The sequence below is a fragment of the Dipodomys spectabilis genome, unplaced genomic scaffold (genome assembly GCF_019054845.1).
Source record: "Dipodomys spectabilis isolate Male_0828 unplaced genomic scaffold, ASM1905484v1 ptg000003l, whole genome shotgun sequence".
Classification (NCBI taxonomy): domain Eukaryota; kingdom Metazoa; phylum Chordata; class Mammalia; order Rodentia; family Heteromyidae; genus Dipodomys; species Dipodomys spectabilis.
The window spans coordinates 608,216-632,279 of NW_024870680.1; the positions used below are offsets into that span (position 1 = coordinate 608,216).

Here is a 24,064-nt window from a genome sequence, read left to right on the forward strand (position 1 = left end):
ATAGAATAGGTTGCTGAATGCTAGTGGTTCATGCCTGTAATTCTACCTACTAAAGAAACTGAGATCTAAGCATCACAGTTCAAAGCCAGGCAGGGTTGAGACTCCTGAGTTCCTGAGACTACTATTAACCAGTAAAAGTCAGAAGTGGAGCTGTGGCTCAAGTGGTAGAATGACATCCTCAAGGGGAAAAAGTCAAGCAAGATGGAGAATATGGGAAGGGATGGGAAGGGGAAACAAAGAGGAGGCAACAATGCTTGATAAGAAATGTACTCGTTATCTTGCCCATGTAACTGTAACTCCTCTGTTCGGTATTCTCACAATAAAAAAAAATTTTTTTTTAAGTCAAGCAAGATTGTAAGGACCCAAGAATCAGCACCAGCACAAAAAGGAGAGAGAGAGAGAGAGAGAGAGAGAGAGAGAGAGAGAGAGAGAGAGTGACAGAGACAGAGACAGAGAAGGCAGAGAGAGACAGAGACAGAGAGACTGAGAGAGACAGAGACAGAGTATGAGCAAGCACACAGGTCATATAAAGAAGGAAAGAAGGCAATTGTGAAAAGTAGATCTTACTACAGAAACCTATAGTAATTAAATGGGTGCTGTTTTAGAAGATGAAACAGAATAATGACAAAGAAACAAAGCATGTTTTAATGTCCAATGTACAACATAACTCACCCAAAATGTAAAGATAAATTTTCAATGTAACTAATTAATTAACTGGAAGCATCTTTACAATGTTCAAGCAGTATAAAAAATCACAGTGAAACATCCTTAGACTATAAAGATATGCTAATTTAAAATAAATTCTTTTAAATGTAATTTAGATGAAACAGTTTTTTCTCACTTATTTTTGGACAAAATGTATTGCTGCAGATGATTTTGAAAACTGAATATTTCTTCATTGAATTCATGTGCCATTTTTACATGCTTGGCAATGAAGTGATAACTGTTTAATGCTATCAAATTACCAACTAACCTCTGCCCACTCAGTAGATCCAAAGAGACCAAATTCTTCTGCATCCCAGCTTGCAAATAAAATTGTTCTTCTTGGCCTCCATCCTAAAATACATGAATATAGCACATAAAGGTTGTACATGCAGAGGTAATTTACACATGACATTGTAAAGCCTGAATTGGCTAATGGAAAAAAGCATAACTCCATTTGTTGGTCACTAGTAGTTAGTCACTGGTAGTAAGACTCTTAACTAACTTCTTTTCTTTTTTGGTAGTAATGGGAATTGAACTCAGGGCCTCATGCTTTCTAGGCCAGTACAATACCTCTGAAGCTGTATAACCATGCACTTATTTTCAAGGGAGGGTCTCGATTTGTGCCCAGGCTACCCCTGGACTTTGATCTTCTACTTGTGCTTCCCCATGTCCTAGAGATGTTAGGTGCACCTCACTGCATGCAATTAATGGCTGGGATGCCTCTTGCACTTTTTTTTGCCCCATTTGGTTTTAAACTACACTCTCTCTAATCTCCACTTCCCACAGCATGTCACAACTTCTTTTTGTAAGTTTGAAAAGGTGATTTGCCAAAACAAGATGCTATGTTTGTATTTAAAAAATGGAATAACATACACATGGTAAAAGTCTTGCAAGGTCATAGAATATTAATCTGGGGTAATCAAATGGGAAAGGAACTGCAACATGAACCCAGTGTTCAGAAAGCATATGGAGCCAAGATTATGCCCTCAGCTTGGCATTGCCTGCACAGTGGCTTGATGCCTGCTGGCTGTTTGATTTCACTCCATTCTCTGGCTGGATGAAAGAAGCACTATCTGCTGCTGCTGAAAACCACACAATCAATAGGGAAGCTGCAAGGTTTAGAGGCTATGAAAGAAAGATCTCATGTCAACTAAACCCTGTTTCTCTCACTAGCATTGTTATTAGTGAAGTTAGTCATATAGACCAAGTCTTTATTTCTTTCCTATACACCACACATAGTAACAATGAAGATACCACTTGACTTTTGGGAGGATTAGATATAATAACATTCAAAAAGCACACACTTAGCTGCCATATGTTAGTAAATGTTTTCTATGTGTTTATAAGAAAGTTATCCTATAGCTGTTAAATCAATGCTTTATTTTTGTCGGCTGTTACTAGTATTATTCAAATCACCTAATAATAATAATTATTATTATTATTACATCACTTTTTGTGCAAATTCTGGGGTTTATACTCAGGACCTCTTACTTGCTCTCAGCTGGTACTCTGCCATTTAAGTCATGCATCTAGCCCAGCTTTTTGCTAGTTATTTTTGAATCTCATAGACTTTTCTGCCTGGGCTGACTTTAAATTGAGAACAGATTAATCTTAGCTTCCTAAGTAGCCAGTGTTACAATAAATCTGGTTTATGAAAAAAAGCACCTGATTTATAATTCCATTCTTTTAACCTGTTCTAACAAAGTGGTGTTTTGTATTTACCAAAGGGAAAAAAAAGTTCATAATTTTTGTAAAAATATTTTGTAACAACACTAAACCCTGCCTAATTTATGAACTATGCTAATTCAGATATCCTCTGTTTTGTTTTCTTAAAATATAAACTAGCTATGTAGAAAGAGAGTGGAGCACCTTGGACTGTATTTTAAATTGAGATGATGTTTTCTAAAGAAGAAACTGGAATTTGAACTCTGATTCTCTCACTCAGCATACACTGTCTACACAGTCCTGGGAAGAATGCTTACTTTTCTCAACCAAGGTTAATGCATCTGAAAAATGAGCACAGTAACAGCTAGGAAAGTTGCTTTCCTTGGTTTCTGTGACTTCAAGATAAGTCACATAGGTAAAAAGTTTCTCTGAGAAAAGAAATGATACAAAGAATGGACTTTTTGTCCTAAGTGTATAATGATTATTTTAAAAAGCACCTAAAGTTTTAATTATTATTTTCCTATGCATATTCTTAAATGATGGAATAAAAAAATACTATGGGTATGATGACTGGAAAAATAAAGATGTCAAGTCTTTCATCCCCTTAGGCAACCTTCATAGGAATTCTACCTGCCTGGTTCTGTATAACAGCTCTGACAGGGGACTAGAAATGTGTGCTTGCATTCTCTTCCTGGTTTGTGACCTGTTATATAAGACCTTCTCACATGTTCCCACCGTGTGTGTGTGTGTGTGTGTGTGTGCGCGCGCGCGCGCGTGTGCGTGCCATGTATGTGTGTGTACTAGTATTTTTTATTCATGCTGGCATTCTACCACTTGAGTCACAGCTCTGCTTCTGGCTTTTTGAGAATTAATTGAAATTAAGAGTATCAATACATAGCAATTATTGGTGTTGTAGTCATTTAATATTTACTTATTTATTTCTAAGATGGGGCTGGAACCCAGGGCAAGTGTTCTATCACTCAGTTACTTTTCTAGTCCCTGGGGTAGACCACACTCATTTGCAGAAGAACAGACAAGAGACAGAGATGTTGGTTGTTCCATTCCTGTGCATTACCTTCCTTTGCCAAGGTTCCAAAGCTCCTCACAATTTCATGAACAACAGCTGCCCCACTTTGAGGATCAATGCCACCAAACACCCACGAGTCCCGGTGACCTCCAAGAATGACATATCTGTCTAGGAAGCAGCAATGATAATCATTTGTCACTCAGATCCATAACAGAGCAAATTGCCAGTCATTCAAATACATCTGAACAAGACTCTTAACTCAGAAAACTACTAAGGTTCCGGAAAGCTCATAGAAATGTGTTCTTTGTTCAGATTTTCACATGTTTCCTCAAGTGCTGGAATTATGAATGAAATAAGGGAAGCATATTTTTGTGGATTATGTGGCTGTAGCCAGTTATAGGAAAGTACAAGGTCATACTTACATGTCTACCTCTTCACATGATTCTTTTACCCATTGTGCTTTCATCATTTCTGGAGTAAGACAGTAGTTTTCTAGATACAGCTAAAAGCTTTCTTTCTCTACAAATGTCTTCATCTTTTATAGGATACCTATTCAGCATCAAGGGCAATCTTTTCATACTTGGTGAGGCCCTTATCACATTTAAATGGGCGAGTCCCCTCCAAATTGAGTTCCTTATTTCTGTTATTTAATTGTGTGTGTGTGTGTGTGTCCATGTGTATTTTGACCAGTACTGAGGTTTGAACACAGGACCTCAACCCCTCAACCCTCAGCACTCATCTTTCTCATCTTTATTACTTGTGGCTAGTGCTCTATCACATGAGATATACTTCTAGTCCAGCTTTTTGCTGATTAACTGAAGATAGAGTCTGACTGACTTTTCTACCAAGGTTGGCTTCAAACTTAGATCTTCCAGTTCTCAGCCTCCTGAGTAACTAGGATTATAAGCATGAGTCACTGATCACTAGTTTAGTATATTAATATTTTTCATGAAATCAAATGCATTTAAGAAATGTGATATTTGATTGAATCAAGTTTGGTTAAAGAAGAAAAGCATAATAACTAGATCTTACTAATAACATAAGACTATAATATAATAAGACTATACATAAATTTATTAATCAAGAAGTGGTGCTGTCACTAAAGTGATAGAACACTAGCCTTGAGCACAAGGAGGCTCAGGGACAGTGCCCAGGTGCTGAGTTCAAGCTCCAGGGCAGGCAAAAGACAACAAAAATGAAAAACCAGGAAGCAATAATAACAACAAAAATTTGTTGATCAGTAGGCTATGTAAAATCCTTTGCATCCATATTTACCCGTAATCATCATTATTTTAGCTGTATATAAATAAAGCTATATAAAGAATTTATTGATTCAAGGTTACCTTAATTTTCTTCTGTGTAGATGTTTATAATCCTGAAAATATTTCCTTAGACAAAACATAAAAAAACTCATAGAAAATACCTCAGTACTATCTCCTTGACCACCTTTCCTAGTCTTTTAACTAAAACATGCCCAGCCTAACCCAAGCATTTAATCATCTTCTTCACAACATGTTCAGCAATATAATAGTACCTTACATTTATTGATTTTATGTTAAAGTGAGTTTCATGGGATCAAGAGTTGTTTTTCATTGTCCACTTTCTACTCTCAGAGCTCCAAGTGCTTAGTATGTAAGATGTGCTTGACTCATACTTGCTGTATGCCTGTTTACCTGGTGTTTACTTGTTTACCTGGTTCCACTGCTCCTCGTAGGGTACCAATCACATTATAAATTCTTGTCACTTTACTGTTGGAGTGGATGTGCATCTTGACTTTTCTAATTCAAAGATAAAGGACACCTTTTTAAAACTACTGTTTAACATATTTAAAACCCACAATGTTTTTCAATCTCCCCTTATGGTTGAAACAAATTTCTAAGTTAATGAAGGATGAGGGGAATGAGGGGAAGGGGAAGAGAACTAGACTCTGTGTGGTCCAGGAATATTAGCCACAGTGGGTTGGATGAACATGCAGGATGGCAGAATTTGAATATGGTCAGAATAGGTTGCTTGCAATAATGAAGGTAGAACAATGAGAAGAAATATTCCTAAATGTGCTCAGGGAAAATTCACAATGGCCGCCTGTAATGCTGTAAAAAGTCTGGTTTCATATTCTGCTGCTATGGGATCCATTTGACTTTTTCTGTAAAGGTGTTCAATCCTCTATAATTCTATAGTTTGTAAAGTTTCTGCCAGGTGCCAATAACTCATGCCTATAATCCAAGCTACTCAAGAGTCTGTGGCCTGGAGATTGCTGTACAAAGCCAGTCTGAGCAAAATAAGTCCCTTACATTTTTATTTCCAATTAACCAGCCAAAAATATGGAAGTGGAGCTGAGGCTCAAGTGGTAGAGTACCAGCCTAACTAAGGAGCAGTGGCCAGGCCCTGAGTTTAAGCCCCACACACAGACACACAGAAGTTTCTATATCAAAAAAATTAAAATAGCATCTTAACTGTGTAGAGAAGTTTCCAGCAAAACCAGGCCCCACATTGTATGGCACGTTGAGGCTTCCCTTCCAACTGCTATCGGGTGGTGCTGAGCCGCCCATGCGTCTGTTGGACACAAGAAACAGTATTAGCTGAAGGAAAACTTGGAGGCAATTGGTTAAAATGTCAGTAAGGCTACCTTCTGGTCAGGTGCTTACAATAGCTCTATGGGTGAGGAGAGCATGTGGTTTTTAACCCTCACTGAAGTTTTCAGAATTATTATTCCTGATTTATGGTTGAAAAACCTGAGGACGAGTGATTAGTTCATATGTTGGGAAAAGGCAGAGCTGAGATTCAAACTCCTATCAAAAGTTCCAGTTTTGGGAGCTGGGAATGTGGCTCAGTGGTAGAATGCTTGCCTAGCATGCATGAAGCCCTCAGTACCACACAAACAAAAAAAGTCAGAAGTGATGTTGTAGCTCTAGTGGTTGACTGTTAGCCTTGAGCAAAAGAAGCTCAGGGACAATGCCCAGGCCCTGCGTTCAAGCCCCAGGATAAAAAAAAGTTCCAGTTTTGCTTCACTACTCTCCAGTAGTAAATCATATTAAAATGCTCTCTAGTGCCTACCTTGTGCATAAGCCTCCTCAGAATTTTGTATCCTGATGTTTCTCCCACTGATAAATACAAACTGAAAGATACACATAGCCATACTTTACCAAGTACTTTGCTCCATGTCTGGGAATAGCAAAGATAAGGATTTCCCTTCAAACAGTAGCCCCTAGAAACGTCATGATCTTTCTTTTCTCTCTCGCCCATTTTCCTCTCTCTGACTGTCTCTGTCTCTCTCTTTCTCTCCCTCCTTCCATTTTTAAAATTTGAAAGTGTAAAAGGATTCAAATGGGCCAGCTACCTCATATAGGAGCTGCCAGTGACATCTGAACAGGAGACTGAGAAAGACAACAGGTGGGAAGTCAGAATGGAGATGTTTCTGTCATTTCAAGCAAGGATACCTTTCATGAATGCATTCAAAGCATATACTGATGTATTCCTGCTTTGGTCCAATCAGCAAATCTGCCTTCACTGGTAAGTGGCAGATAAATGAATGAGAATCCAGACAAACTTAGGAAATTGAATAATTTCTAAATTAATCATAGCTAAATTCTGATGGAAATTTAACTAGAAGGTGAAAAGAGAATTATTCTGGTATGCTGGAATAAATAAATGCAAAGATAGAAAATTTTCATCACTTGAAATTAATGACGATGTTGAAATATGAAAATCAGAATGAAATGTGAAAAATGAAAATGTGAATCTACTTTTTATTATCTTCTCTCATGCTTATACCCTCTGTGGTGGGATGACCTAGTTTCCTGCTTAATCTGTGCCTTAGACAGGTACTTATTACCTGCCTACTTGAGAAAATGTCCATAGTTCAACTTGACCTACAATCTTTTGCACATGAAAAAATAACCTCTCATGGAAAGATAATTACATAATTTTTCTGTGTCTTCATGAATTTTGATATGAATAGAATTTCAATAATGTGCTTAAAACTTATTTACATTAAATTGTGAAATAAAAAATTAATTAATACAAAGAAGCATTTTTATTGATATACAGCATAATCCATGGAGCTAGATGTCATGGTGTCTGTCTTTAACTTCAGCCCTAAGAAGGATGAAGCAGGAGGATCACCAGTAAAAGGCCAGCCTGGAAGAGAGGGAAGAGACAGAGAAGGAGGAAGGGGGTGTGTGAGAAGAATATAAAAAGCAATATACAGTAAATTTATCAGAAAGAGGGGAGAGAGGAAGGGAGATATGAGAGTGAGAATGAAGGAGGATCCATAGCTAAACAGTAGAGTTTTTTGTTTTATTTTGAGCCAGTGCTGGGGCTTGAACTCATGGCATGGTTGCTATTCCTTGGCTTTTTCACTCAAGGCTGGTGGAGCTCTACCACTTGAGCCAAAGCTCCACTTCAGGCTTTTTGGTGGTAAAACATAGATAAGAGTCTCATAAACTATCCTGCCTGGCATAGGTTTGAACCACAATCCTTAGATCTCAGTCCCCTGGGGAGCTAAGATTACAAGTGTGAGCCACTATTGCCTGGTAAAATGGCAGTCTTTCAACATTACAATATTGTAGAAAACAAATAATGAACAGGCATAAAGTTGATCACACATATAATATTTTTGAATGTAATAAAACGAACACCAGTTTTAGGGCTAGAGTAAAAGTAAACATTTTTCAATGTCATTTCAATTTTGTTTGCAAATGTATTTCCTTTTGAAAATAAAAATAGGAAAAGCATGCCAGAAGCTTGTAACTTCTGCCTGTAATCCTAGCTACTTAGGAAGCTTAGATATGAGGATCATGGTTCAAAGCCAACCCAAGCGGGAAAGTCCATGAGATTCTTGTCTCCAATTAATCACCACAAAGGCTAGAAGTGGATCTGTGGCTCCAGCTAGCCTTGAGCAAAAAAAACTCATCCATGCTCTGAGTTCAGGCCCCAGGAGTCACATACACATACACACACACACACACACACACACACAGATATGAAAAGCAATATGAGATAAATTTATCAGGCAATTGTGTATTATAATGTAATAATAGGCAATTGTGTATTATAATGTAATGAGAGTAATGAGTTCACTCAGTTCTCATAAAACAATAAAATGTAATACTGATAACTAAGTTTCTACCACCACATGCCTGGGGCCCCTGCATGGCATCATCATGTGCTGGGGTCAGTGAGGGAAGATAGTATGAAACTCACCACTGCCTTTTGCTTTGGAGATTCTTCTTTTTGCATAAGTAATCCATCCTATATAGATAGCTGACTAACTCTGTATGCTTCCTTGCCCCTGTGGCTGCTGGTATAAATAAAAATACATCTCCCCATTGCTAAAAAGTAATAATGAACTTTTTAAAAACATATAGTGCTGAAACTTCACTAGTCTCACAATGATAAAAAGCTGACAATAGAAAGTAATGATTGTTATACAAAAAAAAATTAAAATATGCAGGGCGTCGGGACCTCACACTTGTAATCCTAGGTACTCAAGAGGCTGAGCTCTGAGGATCGTGGTTCAAAGCCAGCCCAGGCAGGAAAGTCCATGAGACTTTTATCTCCAATAAACTACTCAGAAAAGGCCTGAAGTGGCACTGTGGCTCAAGTGGTAGAGCACTGGCCTTGAGCACAAAGAGGCTCATGGATAGTACCGCACAAAGAGGCTCATGGATAGTACCGCAGCACAAAGAGGCTCATGGATAGTACCGAGGCCCTGACTTTAAGGACTAGACCAGAACCAGCAAAAACAAAAAAACAAAACTAAACTAAAATACTGGTGGAGAAAATACCATGGAGATTTTAGTCAATAAATGTTATTGTGATATAAATTAGAGTCATTTGTTAGTTGATATGTCAACAAAAATAAACTTTAAGAAATTATAAAAGTGAATAAAATGCTAAACTATAAAGGTATCAGACAGTATAATTATTTAAAATATTTCTGAAAGATTTTGATAGATGGAAGATGCTCAGTGAATACTTACAAATAGCAATACATTTAAAATATCTATACAAATTCTGGCCAGTTATGGTTCATAACTATAATATGAGCTATTCAAGAGGTTGAGATCTGAGGATCTTGGATGAAAATCAGTTTTAACAGACAAGTCAAAGAGACCCATATCTCCAAATAAACAGCCAAGAGTGAGATTGTGGGCTCAAGTGGTAGAGGCCAAGCAAGAATGCAAGGTCCTGAGTTCAACACTAAGAACACACAAAAATAACCTTTATGCAGTAACATATTAATTTTGATTTTGGAAAAGATTTATTGTCTACTGTGCCTAATAAATTTTGCTTTACTCAACAAAAAATATAAACATTTATATGACATGAGCTAGCCTCTGGAGTTTCTGACTCACTCAGAAGTAGATTCATTCCTGTAAAACCAATTAAGATATGACATGTCACATGGTACAGTGATTTCCATAAAATATGTACTAAGGAGTATTGATTCAGCTTATAGGGTTGGAAACTTTTTCTTTCATATTAACATATGTTGATTGCAAAATAATAATGGATTTCATTATCTTTGCACTCATGCACACAATGTACCTTGATCATATTAACCTCCTCATTACCTACTTTGTCATCTTTCCCCATGGCTGGTCTCCTTCATCTTCCCAGATAGTCTACCTTCTCTTTCATGTTTTTTTTAATTTTTAATTTTTTGTCAGTTGTGGGGCTTGAACTCAGGGCCTGCATGCCATCCCTGAGCCTCTTTGTGCTTAAGGCTAGTGTTCTACCACTTAAGCCACAGCACCACTTCTAGTTTTTGAGTGGTGAATTAGAGATAAGAGTGTCTTAGGGACTTTTCTGCCCAGGCTGGTTTCAAACTGCGATCCTCCAATCTCAGCCTCTTTCCTTGCTAGGATTACAGGTATGAGCCACCAGCACCCAGATGTTTTGTTTATTTTTAATCTTGATTTCGCATATAGGGAAAAAGCATGCCATTTCATCTTTTGGAGTCTTGATTTTTTGCTTAACATTAATGTTCTCTTAGTGCATCTACTTTTTTGTAAACACATGATTTTGTTCTTTTTATGGTTGAGCAATACTCTATTGTATATATAGTATATACTGTCTTTTTTTTTTTTTTTGTCTGTTTTGGGGCTGGAACTCTGGGCCTGGGCCTTGAACTCTTCAGCTCAAGTCTAGCGCTCTACCACTAGAGCCACAGCACCCACTTCCAGCTTTTTCTGTTTATGAGGTGCTGAACCCAGAGCCTCACACATGTGAGGCAAATACTCTACCACTGAGCCACCTTCCCAGCCCTGGTACATATCGTCTTTATCCACTAATCCAGTGATGGGCACCTAGGCTGAGTTTTTAACCTGGTTATGGTGACACAATATACTTGGATATGTAGACATCTCTACAGTACTCTGCCTTTGATTCCTGTACATATACACCTTCTGCTGTAACTAACATGGTAATTTTAGATCAGTAATACTGATTTCTATAAGGGCTAGTCTAATTTATATTCTTATATGCAATATAGAGGGCTAATGCAACCAAGTTCTTTTTCTTTTCATTTAGTTTTCAGATTTTTGTTTTGAAATAGGGTCATGCTCTGTAGTCTAGGTTGGCCTCAAACTCTCAGTCTTCTTGTTTTCACCTACCACTTGCCAGGACTGTAGGCATGTATCACCATGCCAACTCTACTTGGATTTTAAAGTATAAAAAAGCTACCTGGAAAATGAAAATGAAATCACTCCAGGAACAAGGTATGATGTAAAGGAATGGTAAGTAGGCTGGTGGGGCATATGATGATTTGAGAGGCTTGAGTAGAAGTAGAGCTTTACTTCTGGGAAGATGCAGGTATGTGTTTTACCTCAGTCCTCTTGCCAGATACAAAAATTCCTACTATATATACATGACTGAAGATTGGAGAAGTAAGTAAGCACCAAAAGTATGAGGAATGCCACAGAGTATCACTCTCATTGTGCTTGTCTTCTTGGTTCATATATCCTGACCTGATTTTGGAAAAGATATCCATTGACATTGGAAAAGCTGACATGCCATGTCAAACATACTGGATACTGTACTCAACAGCAACCAAATTCCATATTTCTCTTACATGTGCATAGAGTATTTTTCATGATAAAACTTGTACAAGGCTGTAAAACAAATCCAAAGAAATTTAATAGGTTAAAATCTTACAACCCTTTTATTACAGAAACTAACTAAAAATGATTAGAGATAAACTGTACTTATAATTCTTCCATTAAGTATTTCTATTAAAATTAAGGTGAAAATGATATTGACTTAGTTAACCAGCTACTAAACTTAAGGTGAAACTAATATTGACTTAGTTAACCAGCACAGTCAATTATGAACAATGAATGAAAGGCAGAAGCAATTCTATAGGATTTTATGCCTAGAAAGCCTAGATCTTTTCTGTTTGCAGTAATTTATATTAAAATCGTGTTAGTAGGAAACATGTTTAAGACATCTAGAAAAATATTTAAGGAAATTCAGCTCCTCAAAATGTGGCATAATTTTTTATTCTTTAAATTAGCCTCTTTGTTAACTTATTGCCGAGAGAAGAAGCTAGACTAGCAGCACAGACCAAACTCCTCAGCAGGATGTGTGGCATGACAAGAGTCACAAGGCAAACCAGTCATGTGGAAATTCTAACTTCACCTCCTGAAGGTCAAGTGTCTTCCTCCTATCCTAGCAATCTTACTTGGCTTGGAGAGCTCATATGTATGGACTAAAGACCACTTGTTTAAAGGTATTTGATAAATTCAGAACTAACTAGTGGCAGAAAAGAAGGCAGAAATTTAGAGTTCATACTGAAAATGAACATAATTAGGCAGGCACCAGTAGCTCATAATATCATCCTAAGAGACTGAGGATCAAAGTTCAAAGCCATTCTGACAGGAAAAACTGTGAGATGCTTATCTACAATCAACCACCAAAAACCCAGAAGTGGAGCTTAGATCAAATGAACAAAAAGGTAATGGACAGTACCTAGGCCCTGAGTTCAAGCCCTAGCAGGAAGGAAGGAAGGAAGGAAGGAAGGGAGGGAGGGAGGGAGGGAGGGAGGGAGGGAGGGAGAGAAGGTGGGCGGACCAGGTGCCAGTGGTTCACACCTGTAATCCTAGCTACTCAGGAGGCTAAAATCTGAGAATTACAGTTGGAAGCCAGCAGCCCAGGCAGAAAAGTCCATGCAACTCTTATCTCCAATGAACTATTCAGAAAACGCTGGAAGTGGTGCTGTGGCTCAAGTGGTAGAGCGCAAGCCTAAAGCACAAAGAGATTCAAGGACAATATTCAGGCCTTGAGTTCAAGCCCCAGGAGCAGCAAAAAGAAAGAAAAGAAAAGAAGAGAAAAAAGGGCACAATAAAGAAAGAACAAAAATAATAATCATCAAGGAGATATTTTAATTAAATTAACCAGATATTCTAAGTACAGAAGGGCTCTGGTTACCAAAATGTAAATCAGGAAGGTGTGTAATGGTTCCCAACCTTTCTCTAAGCCTAATCTTGTTATATTTGGGCCCCAAGACCATCCAATGATGCCACTCATATTTAAGACAGGTCATATCTTCTTAGTTAATCATCTCTAGAGACGTCTTCTCAGATACACCTAGAAGTGTTTTGAAGCAGTAATCTTGGGCATCATTTAATCCAATCAATCAAGCTCACAGTCAAGATTAACCAACACACTCCTAAATGAACTGGAAATCACTAATTAATTAAAAGCATTAAATATGGCATTCTGGAACTTCTCTAAACATAATATTTAAGACATTTAGACAAATTCATGGTCTATGGTGCCCTCAAAAATTGTACCTTTGCCCACATGACAAAGGTAAGAGCACAAAAGATAAATGGAAAGGATATTTCCTTAACATCCCCTTAAATTAGGCATATACTTCCAATATGTAGAAAACAGCCTTCTTACCTGTAAAAATGAGGGCCCTACACTAGGTAAGAAAATATTTTTTTCCCTAAATTGTCAATCTGCTTCCTAGGTTTGATTTTTTTCAGAGTGGAACCCATAAAGGTACATATGGCCATAAGGAAAGGTGCCTTGTGTAAACTGTACTGTGCAGTTTTTGCCTTGGTAGATGAAACACACACAAGTACACCTCATCGGCCTGAAAAGCCTTCCTGGAAGACCTCAGACTGCCATGCCCACTTCACCTCATCTCAGAAGGAAGTGGCCTAGAGCCATCATCACTTCTGCTCCACAACAGCAATTAAGATTTCCATTTTAGAGAGGAAAATAAGATAGAGAAAGGGGAACTATTAGGTAGATAGGGATAAAAAGTGGCAAACTTAACACATAGCCAAAAATGTGTCCCATCCTAGCACTTTTTGTTCCCAAAGTACCTTGAGCTTGTGCTCAAATACTTCTTCCCACAATGCCCTGGGTGCTCCAACAAATGGAAAGAACTGGGGTGGTACATGCCAAAGCTACCAAGCAATCAGTGCAGAGCAAAGAGGAAGAGTTGTGGGAGGAGCTCCTTACTATAAAACCACCTTGGGAGAACTTGGGGAAACTCCACCTTAGAGTCCTCTTTAGATGGAAAGCTACTTCTTCCACAGCTTTCCTTTCATCTTCAAATAAATATATTTTGCTTATCTTGAAAAATGCTTTCTTGTAGATGAGCAATAAAGTAATTGATAACCTTTGACAATCTGGCCTGCTGCTTTGGTTCTGTCAACTTCACTCTGGGAAGGCTCAGTGTTATCTTCCCTCCTCAGTACAGTGGGAGTGAAGGAATATGATGATGGAGGGAAACAAAAGTGAAAGGGTCTCAATGCCAGAAACAAATAATAAATTTTAATAATGAAATCATAAAGAAGAAGGTTAGAGCCAGGCGCTGGTGGCTCACACCTTTAATCCTAGCTTATCCGAAGGCTGAAATTTGAGGATCGCCATGCAAAGCCAGCCCAGGCAGGAAAGTCCATGAGACTCTTATCTTTTAATTGACCACTAACCACCAGAAAACCGGAAGTGGTGCTGCAGGTCAAAGTGGTAGAGCATTAGCCTTGAGCTGAAGAGCTCAGGGACAGTGTGCAGGCCCAAAGTTCAAGCCCCACAATCGACAAAATAAAGAAAGAATGTTCAAAGTAAAAGCAGAATATGCAATCCCATTTGTCCAACCTTTCTTTGATTTGTTGTGTTTCTGGGTCTCTATTCAGAAAATTTCGGCCTGAGCCAAGGAGCTTCTGCAGGGCAAATGACATAGCTAGCAAGATCAATAGAAAGCCCACGGATTGCGAGAAGATCTTTACTAGCCATACAACAGACAAGGGTCTCATATCTAAAATATACTTGGAACTCAAAAAATTAAACCCCCCAACAACAAATCCTCAAAGAAACAACTGCCCAATAAATAAGTGGGCGAAAGACTTAAAGAGAAACTTCTCTGAAGAAGAAAGAAGGATGGCCAATAAACACATGAAGAAATGTTCAACATCCCTAGCCATAAAAGAAATGCAAATCAAAACAACATTGAGATATCACCTCACTCCAGTTAGAACGGCAAAAATCAAGAACTCTAACAACAACAGATGCTGGAGAGGATGTGGACAGAAAGGAACCTTACTTCATTGTTGGTGGGAATGTAAACTTGTTCAACCACTTTGGAAAGCAGTATGGAGGTTCCTCAAAAGACTCCACATAGAGCTCCCCTATGACCCAGCAATCCCACTTTTGGGCATTTACCCTAATGTTCACAAACAAGACCACACTAAAGCTACCAGCACAACTATGTTTATTGCAGCATTATTTACCATAGCTAAGATATGGAACCAACCCAGATGCCCCTCAGTAGATGAATGGATCAAGAAAATGTGGTATATATACACAATGGAATTCTATGCCTCCATCAGAAAGAATGACATTGCCCCATTTGTTAGGAAATGGAAAAACTTGGAAAAAATTATATTAAGTGAAGTAAGCCAGGCCCAAAGAAACGTAGGTCCCATGGTTTCCCTTATTTGTAATATCTAGTATATGTATGAGTCAAGCGGAAAAGGTCAGATAATGTGATGTCAGGAAAATGAACCCTTAGATGTGTATTTTAATGTTTTTTTCTTTCATGCATGTGTTTCTAACACATTTATAAGATTATCTCTTTGTTGCTTTGTATGTCCCTCGCCCACAGTATAACCCTTGCTTTCACTATATTTGATGCCAGTATAACTTGTGGAGGAGATGGGGAAAAACCAGTTGTTTAAGGATACAGGTGGACCTGTTGCAACAATGAGAAGTACAAGTTGTCATGTCCAAAACGAACTTTACAACGTTGGTGCGGGGGGGGGGGGGGGGGGGGGGGGGCGCTGGGGGGGGGGGGAGGAAGGAGAAGGATTGGGATTGGGGGGGAGGGGGGAGGCTGGGAAGGGATGTGAAGGGTAAACAAAGGAGGAGGCTGCAATGCTTGGTAAGAAATGTACACATTATCCTGCCCATGTAACTGTAACTCCTCTGTACAGTATGTTCACAAATAAAATTAAATTAAATTAAAAAAAAAAAAAAAGAAAAAAAAATAATAGAAGAAATTTTTATACTTTACTGTTTTTCTTGAGTCTCCAATAGGTATCAAATCATGGAAGCATGTGTAAGAGATTTACTAGTGACGAAAACCCAGATAGGGAAGTAAATAGAGAGCCAGGGAAGACAGCAGACAGCAATGAACATCTGATATAGGATAAAGGATAAGGAAAGGGAGGAAGGAAAGTGGAGAGGTAGGTATAGCATCTCTGAGTAAGGTTGTCAAGAGGTCCTTGAGCTAACATCTCATATCTGAGGAATCCTGGGCCTCCCAATACAAGCCCATCCTAGCATATATCCCACAGTGTTGTCCTAGCATCCATTCCACAGTCACGTCCTGAAAATATCTAGGGGAATGGTATGGCCTTGACAGAAACAGGGTGCTGACTTCAAAGCAGTGGCTGAGAATGGCCAGTGATGTTCTCCATGCAGTGGGAGGTCTGAAGGCTCATTTTCATGGCTGTCACACATTGGATTCCCATAATCCAATTCCAGAAGTGAACCTTCTATAAAATAGTGATAAAATTAGATAAAAATGCACCAAATTGGATGTGCCACTCATTTCAGGAATACCAGTACCAAAAAAAAAAAGGTCTAACTACTAAGAAAAGGAATTACCAAATAGTTTACTTACTCCAGGAGTTTCTGTGCATCATAATATCCAATTGGATGGACAGGAATACTTGGGAGGCCAACAGCATCTGCAACTTCACGCCTATATGCATTTTCTGTGGGGAAAATGTGAGCATGTTTCCAATAAAAACTCAGTTAAATGTGAACCACATTAAACATATCATCATTTGTATCTACCAGAATTGGTCAAATAAAAACATTCTCATTGCAAATGTTAACATAAATGTAGAGCAACTGAAAGTCTCATTCATGCCCTATAAGAGTGAAAATGTACCCAGTGGTTTTCTGTAATTAAAATGCATTAAAAGCATTAATTATTAATGGCAAAACAATTTCACTCATCAGTGTTTGCTCAAAAAAAAAAAAAAGAAAATATGTATATGCAGGAAAACATGCACAAAATTGCTGAAAGCAGCCACATTTACATTACCCATCACAGTTCTGAAAATAAGAGAGCAAATATATTAACTGTGTACAGTCCCACCACATACTACGGAAAAATTGAAATGGTGCTCAAAAATTAAAAGGGACAATATTTTGTAGTAACATGGAAAATATCTAATCATTACTGTGAGTGGAGTTAGGCAGGCACAAAGAACATCTACTGTCTGTTTCCATTTATGTGAAGTTGAAAGACAAACTAATGCAGTGAGCTAAATATATAAATATTATTGCTAGAGGTGCAGGGAAAATTGACCAGAAAGGGATATAAGAGAACTTTTTAAAGTAATAGAAATGTCACATTTTATTTTGGATGAAAGGAATGCATGTAATAATCAAATATATTGAATGTGAGCTCAAAATCTATGTATTTTATTATATGTCAACTTTATTTCCAAAAAAGAAAACACAGTATAACAGCCACTGGACTTGTTCTTGGGTTGGTTTTTCTCCAAAGATTTTCATCTTAGTTCCAAAATTTTAAATCATCTAGTAAGAAACTTAGGCAATTGCAAAATCTTATTCATTTTTATAGGCAAAAATAACATAAATATAGGACTTTTTCTGAAATTCTCTAGAGCAAAACTTTTTTAATTTAATTTTTAATTTTTATAAAGGTGATATACAAAGAAGTTAGTTACCTAAGTCAAATATAGAGTACCTTTCTTTCTTTCTCCTTCCTTCCTTCCCTCTTTCTTCTTTTCTTTCTTTCTTTCTTCCTTTCTTTCATTCGTTCATTCTTTCTTGCTTTCTTTCTCTCTTTCCTCTCTCTCTTTCTCTCTCTCTCTATTGTGGGGCTTGAACTCTGGGCCTGGGTGCTGTCCTGAGCTCTTCACAGCACAAGGCTAGCACTTGAGCCACAGCACCACTTCCATTCTGGACTTCCTCCCTGCCCAGCAGGTCAAATAGAGATAATAATGCCTCCTAGTTAATAATGGTCATAATGTTTGCCGTGACTGGTATTCAGCAGATACTCCTTAGTAGTTATCACTTCATATACAACAAAGCAATCATTCTTTTCAAGACTCTATATTCTAAATGCGCCATTTAATGAGTTTATAGAATCGCTGCTCTCTTCCTTATCAACTAGGAAAAAAAAACTAAAACACTGAACTCTTGGCCAGACATGGTGACTCACACCTATATTTCTAGCTACTATGTATGCTGAAGTTTGAAGCCAGCCTGGGCAAAAGGTTAGTGAGACCCATCTCAACACAAAAGTTGAGTACAGTGGCACACTCCCATTGACAGCTACAATGTAAGTGTAAATAGGAGATTAGTGGTCCATACTAACTTGGATGTATTATTTAAAAAATAATTGAGAACAAAAAAGGACCAGTGGGTCATGCCTGTAATTCTAGCTACACAAGAGGCTGAGAACAGATGATCACTGTTCCAAAATAAGCCAAGGCAGGAAAGTCTGTGAGACTCTTATCTTCAATTGAACACCAAAAGGGTTAGAAGTGGAGGTGTAATTCAAGTAATAGAATGCTAGCCTTGAGCAAAAAAGCTCAGGAACAATGCCCAGGCTCTGAGTTCAAGCCCCAGAACTGGAATGAAAGAAAGGGCTATGAGTGTGGCTCAAGAAGTAGAGTGCTTAGAAAACATAAGGCCCTATAAGCAGAAGTTTACACTCCAGTATTGAAAAAATAAAACCCAATTATGAAAACTATAAATTTTGGGGAACTTGTCAAAAATACTTGATTTAACCAAAGCTCACTGGACACAATCTTACTTGAGCAGACACAAGTTAAATGATACTCCTTATTTATCCTTAATTAGTATCATTATTCATACTATTTTTGTAAAACTATTTATATACTTGTTTCCTGAGTTCTGAGTTCCTGAAATTGCTGTGGATGAATGGCATATATACCATATCACAGCTTAACTATCTAGAAAAAGTCTGAGTTTCAAACCTGTCAGGTCCAAAAATTCCAAAGAAGTGATCTGAGACTGAAGCAACCACGCACAGAATGTGAAACTCTTTCATTCCATGCAAAGAGGTTAAAAAAAAAAAGAAATTCTGTATTTGGCCCAAGGTGATCTTTTAGTAAAATCGCTTGGAAGTGTGGACTTCCTGCAGGGACTGAGGTCTGATCACTCACCACTCGCCGGGTAACCCGGGGTGAGAGGGTCCCCCGCACCGTTCAGATTTAGAATGTTCCCACGCTGGACACCACCTCCAGGAAGGTTCCACCCGTCCGGGTAAGGCCTGACTCCGGGAGCCACGTAGTCAGCAGGGTCGGAGTACAGAATCACTCCCGTGGCCCCTGCCAGCTGGGCGTTTTTAACCTACAAAACAGAGCATGCTTTTTTTTTTCTTTTCTTTTCTTTCTTTTTTTGGTCATGGGGCTGGAACTCTGGGCCTGGGCGCTGTCCCTCAGCTCTTCAGCTCAAGGCGAGTGCTTTACCACTTGAACCATAGCTCCACTTCGGTCTTTTTCTGCTGTGTGGTCCTGAGGAATCGAACCCAGGGCTTCATGCACGCAAGGCAAGCACTCTATCACAAAGCCACCTTCCCAGTCCCTAAAGTGCTAGTTTTTAGTGAAAAGCAGAGAGAGCATGAGGCCCTTGGTTCAAGTCCCAGTACCAGAACCAAAAGGAACCAAACAAAATAGAAATAAATTAAAATAAGATAAAACAAACTCTGAGCTAGTAAGTGTATCTCCTCTATAACATGAGCATTTTCAGAGTATAAGAGGCTCCTGGGCCTCACAAAGGCCAGAGGGATGGTTATGCATTGTGTCTGGTGCACTGTAGTACTACTTGGACTGGGGAAAAGAAGGAGAGGATCATTACCTTATTTCCTCGGAACACTTTTCCATATCTGGCAATCACAATCTTTCCCGAGCAATTGATTTTCATTTCCCTCTCCAGTTTAAAGAAATCTTCCGTTCGTGCATAGTTAACATAAACTAAATCACCCTGTTGAGATCAGGAACAATTTAGTGTAAAACACAACACAAGAAGGTTTCTCTGCATGAGGGATGCTTGACATCTATGAAAGAGAGGGGGGAAGCATGAGGATATAAGATTTGAAAAAATATAAGGCTTCCTGGGTACCAGAAGCTCATGCCTATAATATCACCTACTCAGAAGGCTGAGACTTGAGGATCACAGTTTGAAGCCAGCCTGAGCAGAGAAGTTTGTGAGATCCTTATCTCCAAAGAACTGCCCAAAAACCAAAGGTGTGGCCCAAGTGGTTGAGTACTAGGCAATGAACCAAAAAGCTCAGGAGCAGCCCCCAGGCCCTAAGTTCAAGCCCCAGAACAGGCACCCCCAATTTTTTTTTAAAGGAACAATATGAGGCTCAAGGGAGGGAAAATTCAAATTGAGAAAATATTTAGATGAGTTGGAGACATGAACATAAAAGAACAAGTTTATTTGGGGGCCAGGAGTATGGGTCAAAGTGGTAAGTGGTAGAGCATCTGCCTGGCAAATTCAAGGCCCCAAGTTCAAACTCCAGGACTATTAATAATAATGAATAATAATGTTTATCTTATCTTCTTTTTATTAGGTAGCAATAAAGATATAGAAGCATTCTCCAATAAAAAATGCACACAATACACATACTTCTGAGCCAGGCACTATGGCACATACTATAATTCTAGCTACTTAGGAAGCTAAGATCTTAAGATCTGAGTTCAAAGCCTACCCAGGCGGACAAATCCATGAAACTCTTTATCTCCAACCAGCAAAAAGCTGGAAGTGAAGCTGTGGCTCAAGTGGTAGAGAATCAATCTTTTGAGCTAAAAAGCTATGGAGATCAGGAAATCCTGAGTTCAAGTCCAATAATGGCACACAAACCCAAAAACTGTAAGGTAAATTAATAATTGCCAAAGTAGGACAGGGAGTGATAGTTTTATTCACATTTTTTGCTTTTACCAATAAATTCTCAGACATTTTGTACAGTAATGCAAAACATTTTGTTATGGAATTGTCACTACATGATATAAATACAATCCAACTTACAACTCCTGAATCACACACTGATCTATCAGCCAAGTTATTTTTTTTTTCTTGGCACCAGTGATCAAATGTAAAGCTTTGAACTTGCACTACTGGCACTCTGTGAGCCACATCTTCAAGCCTACTTTTTGCTTGTTTTTTTTTTTTGGCCAGTCTTGGGGCTTGAACTCTGGGCCTGGGCACTGTCCTCAGCTCTTCAGCTCAAGGCTAGCACTCCACCACTTGAGCCACAGCACCACTTCCAGCTTTTTCTGCATATATGGTGCTAAGAAATCGAACTCAGAGCCTCATGCATGCAAGGCAAGCACTCTGCCACTGAGCCACCTTCCCAGCCTCTTTGCTTGTTATTTTAAAGGTAGAATTTCCAGAACTTTTCTGCCTGCATTGGCTTTGAACCTTGATTTTCCAGATTTCAACCTCTTTCCTAGCAGTGATTACAGGTGTGAAGCATCAGCACAAATCTAAGAAGTTATTTTATTTTACTTTTGCTAGTCCTGGGACTTGAACTCAGAGCCTGGCGCTGTCCCTGAGCTTCTTTTTGTTCAAAGCTAGTTCTCTACCACTTGAGCCACAGTGCCACTTCCAACTTTTTCTGTTTATGTGGTACTGAGGAATCAAACCTAGGGCTTTATGCATGCTAGGCAAGCACTCTACCACTAAGCTACATTCCCTGCCCTAGAAGTTATTTTAAATTTTAGCCTGAAGTAATTTTCATACCTCAGATAATTACTTCCTATGTATTTTAAGATGGGTAATATATGACTTTCATTTGTTTATTTTAAAAGAAAGGACAAAGGTATTTTAATTTGTAAGGTGGACCTCACCAATTAGGACCTCACCACATGCTCCATATTCCACAAAGGAATACACAGATGCTGGGAGTGAGAGAAGGAAGAGATGACATTGTCCAAAAAGATTACCTTACTTATGTAACCATAACCCTATTGTACCCCCTTTATAACAACAATAAAATATCTTAAAACAAGAATACACAGGTGATTGATTTCCTTGAACAATTCATGCCTGTACTTGGAAGCTGCCAAGTGATTTCCAGCCTTCTGTGATTTTGTTTATAGTTTTCCTTTTAGAGAAAATCTTATGTGCTCAAAAACAAATTCAAATTCTAAAGCAGACCTATTTCTTAGTTGATTTTGAGATTTACTTGAAGACTATTTTGATGGCCAGGGTTCTAAATGTTATGGAAAATCCCAGCCCTAGAAGGCATTTTGGTTGGGAGGAAGAGAATAAAATGATAATTAAAATGATCATAAACATTAAATTGAATATGAGAATAGGATGGTATGGGGGCTCATGATGTAATTGTAGTTACTCAGGAGATTTGAAGGAAGACTGGACAGGAAAGTCAATGAGACTCTTATCTCCAATTAACCACCAGAAGGCTGGAAGTGAAGCTGTGGCTCAATGTTAGAGTGCTAGGCTTAAGTGGGAAAGCTCAGAGACAGTACCCAAACCCCAAAACCACCATACACACACACAAAAATATATAGCATATTTTAAGGTGATTGCAAAGTGATGATATAGAAATCTTAAAAAAGAAAATTTAAAGAGAGTCTGAAAACAGTAACTAGTACTCAAATAGGTAACTTTAAATAACATGGTAAAAGTCTAATCTAGAAAGTGACATTTGAATCTTTGCTTTGGTAAAACGGATTTTTAGCTACTGCATTTTTTCCCTAAGATCAACATAGGCTAATGCACTAGTAATAATGGCACTATGTCTGATTTATAATTGTTAGCCCTTACTAGAGCACATTCTTTGTTTTGTTTCTTCAGTTGGTTGGCTTTGTGGAGTATAAACACAGGGCCTTGCATGCCTGAATTTTTATTTATTTAATTTTTGTTGTTTGCTCAAGGCTGGTGCTCTACACTTGAACCACATCTCTACTTCTGGCTTTATACAGGTTAATTGGAGATAAGAATCTTGAGGATTGGTTTTCCTGGGCTGGCTTCAAACCTCAATCCTCAGATCTCAATCTCCTCAATAGATAGGATTATAGGCATGAGTCCCCAGTGCCTAGTTTAGAGTATCTTCTTTTGCAAACTTTAGCTGCAGTTAACTAATTATCAGAAAAAATATAGTAACGGTATCTTGTAATTATTCCTTAATATTATTAAATTTAGGGAGAATATTTCTTTAAGTGTTACTAAGTGGAAACTATTATTGCTAATCCTCACACATACACAAAAAAAGCTATGATGGAGAAGGTATGGGAGAAGAAGATACTAGTTTAAAACTGACTATAAGCTTTACAAATGCAAACAAAAACAACAGTTTATGCTCTCTCAGCATTTCTTAAATAAAAGCTTTGTTTAGAAACAAGGGCCTTCTTGTGTAGCATACACTGTGCCATTGTTCTATGACTGTGAATACAATTCTGACTACTGGGTTACGTTTTCCCCATTTCTTTCAGGTTTACATTTTCCTGTCCTCGTTAGTATAGTTTAAACTGAATGGGAATGGGAGTGGTTCTTTACGAATGGCCTTTGAATTTGCAGAAGCACAATCACTGAGGACCTCAGTTTTTAAATACCTAAGGTTAGGTGTTATAGCTCATGTCTGTAATTAAGCTATTTGAGAAGCAGACATCAGCAGGACTTCAGTTCAAGGTCAAACTAGAAAAAAAGTTAGTGAGATTCCATTGCACCCAATACAAAGCTAAACTGGGTGTTATATATTGTTATCCCAGCTATTCAGGAAGCATAAATGGGAGGGACATGATACAGGCTGACCCAGGCCTATATTCAGCACCATTATTAAAATAACAAACACAATAAGGGCTTTGGTATGGTTCAAGTGAGAGTGTTCACCCAGCAAGTACAGATCCTGGTTCAAACCTCAACATTGAAAATAAACAAAGAACACACACCCACAAATCTCAAGTTTATCCCAAGCCCACTAAAATTCAGAGGGTAGGAACTAGAATCTCTATTCTATAATTTCTCCAAATTATCACACACTAAAGTTTGAGAATCCGTTGATAAGTATGATTATAGATATTATCAAATTGCCAATTTGCCTCAAGCTGGGTTTCAAATGACTTATTATGGCACACCAGTTAACCCACTCATCTGACATTGGAATAGGAACAGGAA

General features: G+C 38.2%; 1 protein-coding gene across 1 annotated transcript in view; it reads right to left on the reverse strand.

The window, feature by feature from the left end:
* Folh1b (folate hydrolase 1B) overlaps positions 1-24,064 on the reverse strand; it is an 80,628-nt gene that overhangs the window by 26,702 nt on the left and 29,862 nt on the right. Inside the window, exons 5-11 of the mRNA XM_042689542.1 lie at positions 19,781-19,906; positions 19,087-19,273; positions 16,539-16,632; positions 5,852-5,950; positions 5,090-5,175; positions 3,446-3,565; positions 974-1,056 (exon numbers count right to left, since the gene is read on the reverse strand). Of these exons, the coding sequence (XP_042545476.1) occupies positions 974-1,056; positions 3,446-3,565; positions 5,090-5,175; positions 5,852-5,950; positions 16,539-16,632; positions 19,087-19,273; positions 19,781-19,906 (795 nt within the window). The remainder of the gene's footprint in view (positions 1-973; positions 1,057-3,445; positions 3,566-5,089; positions 5,176-5,851; positions 5,951-16,538; positions 16,633-19,086; positions 19,274-19,780; positions 19,907-24,064) is intronic.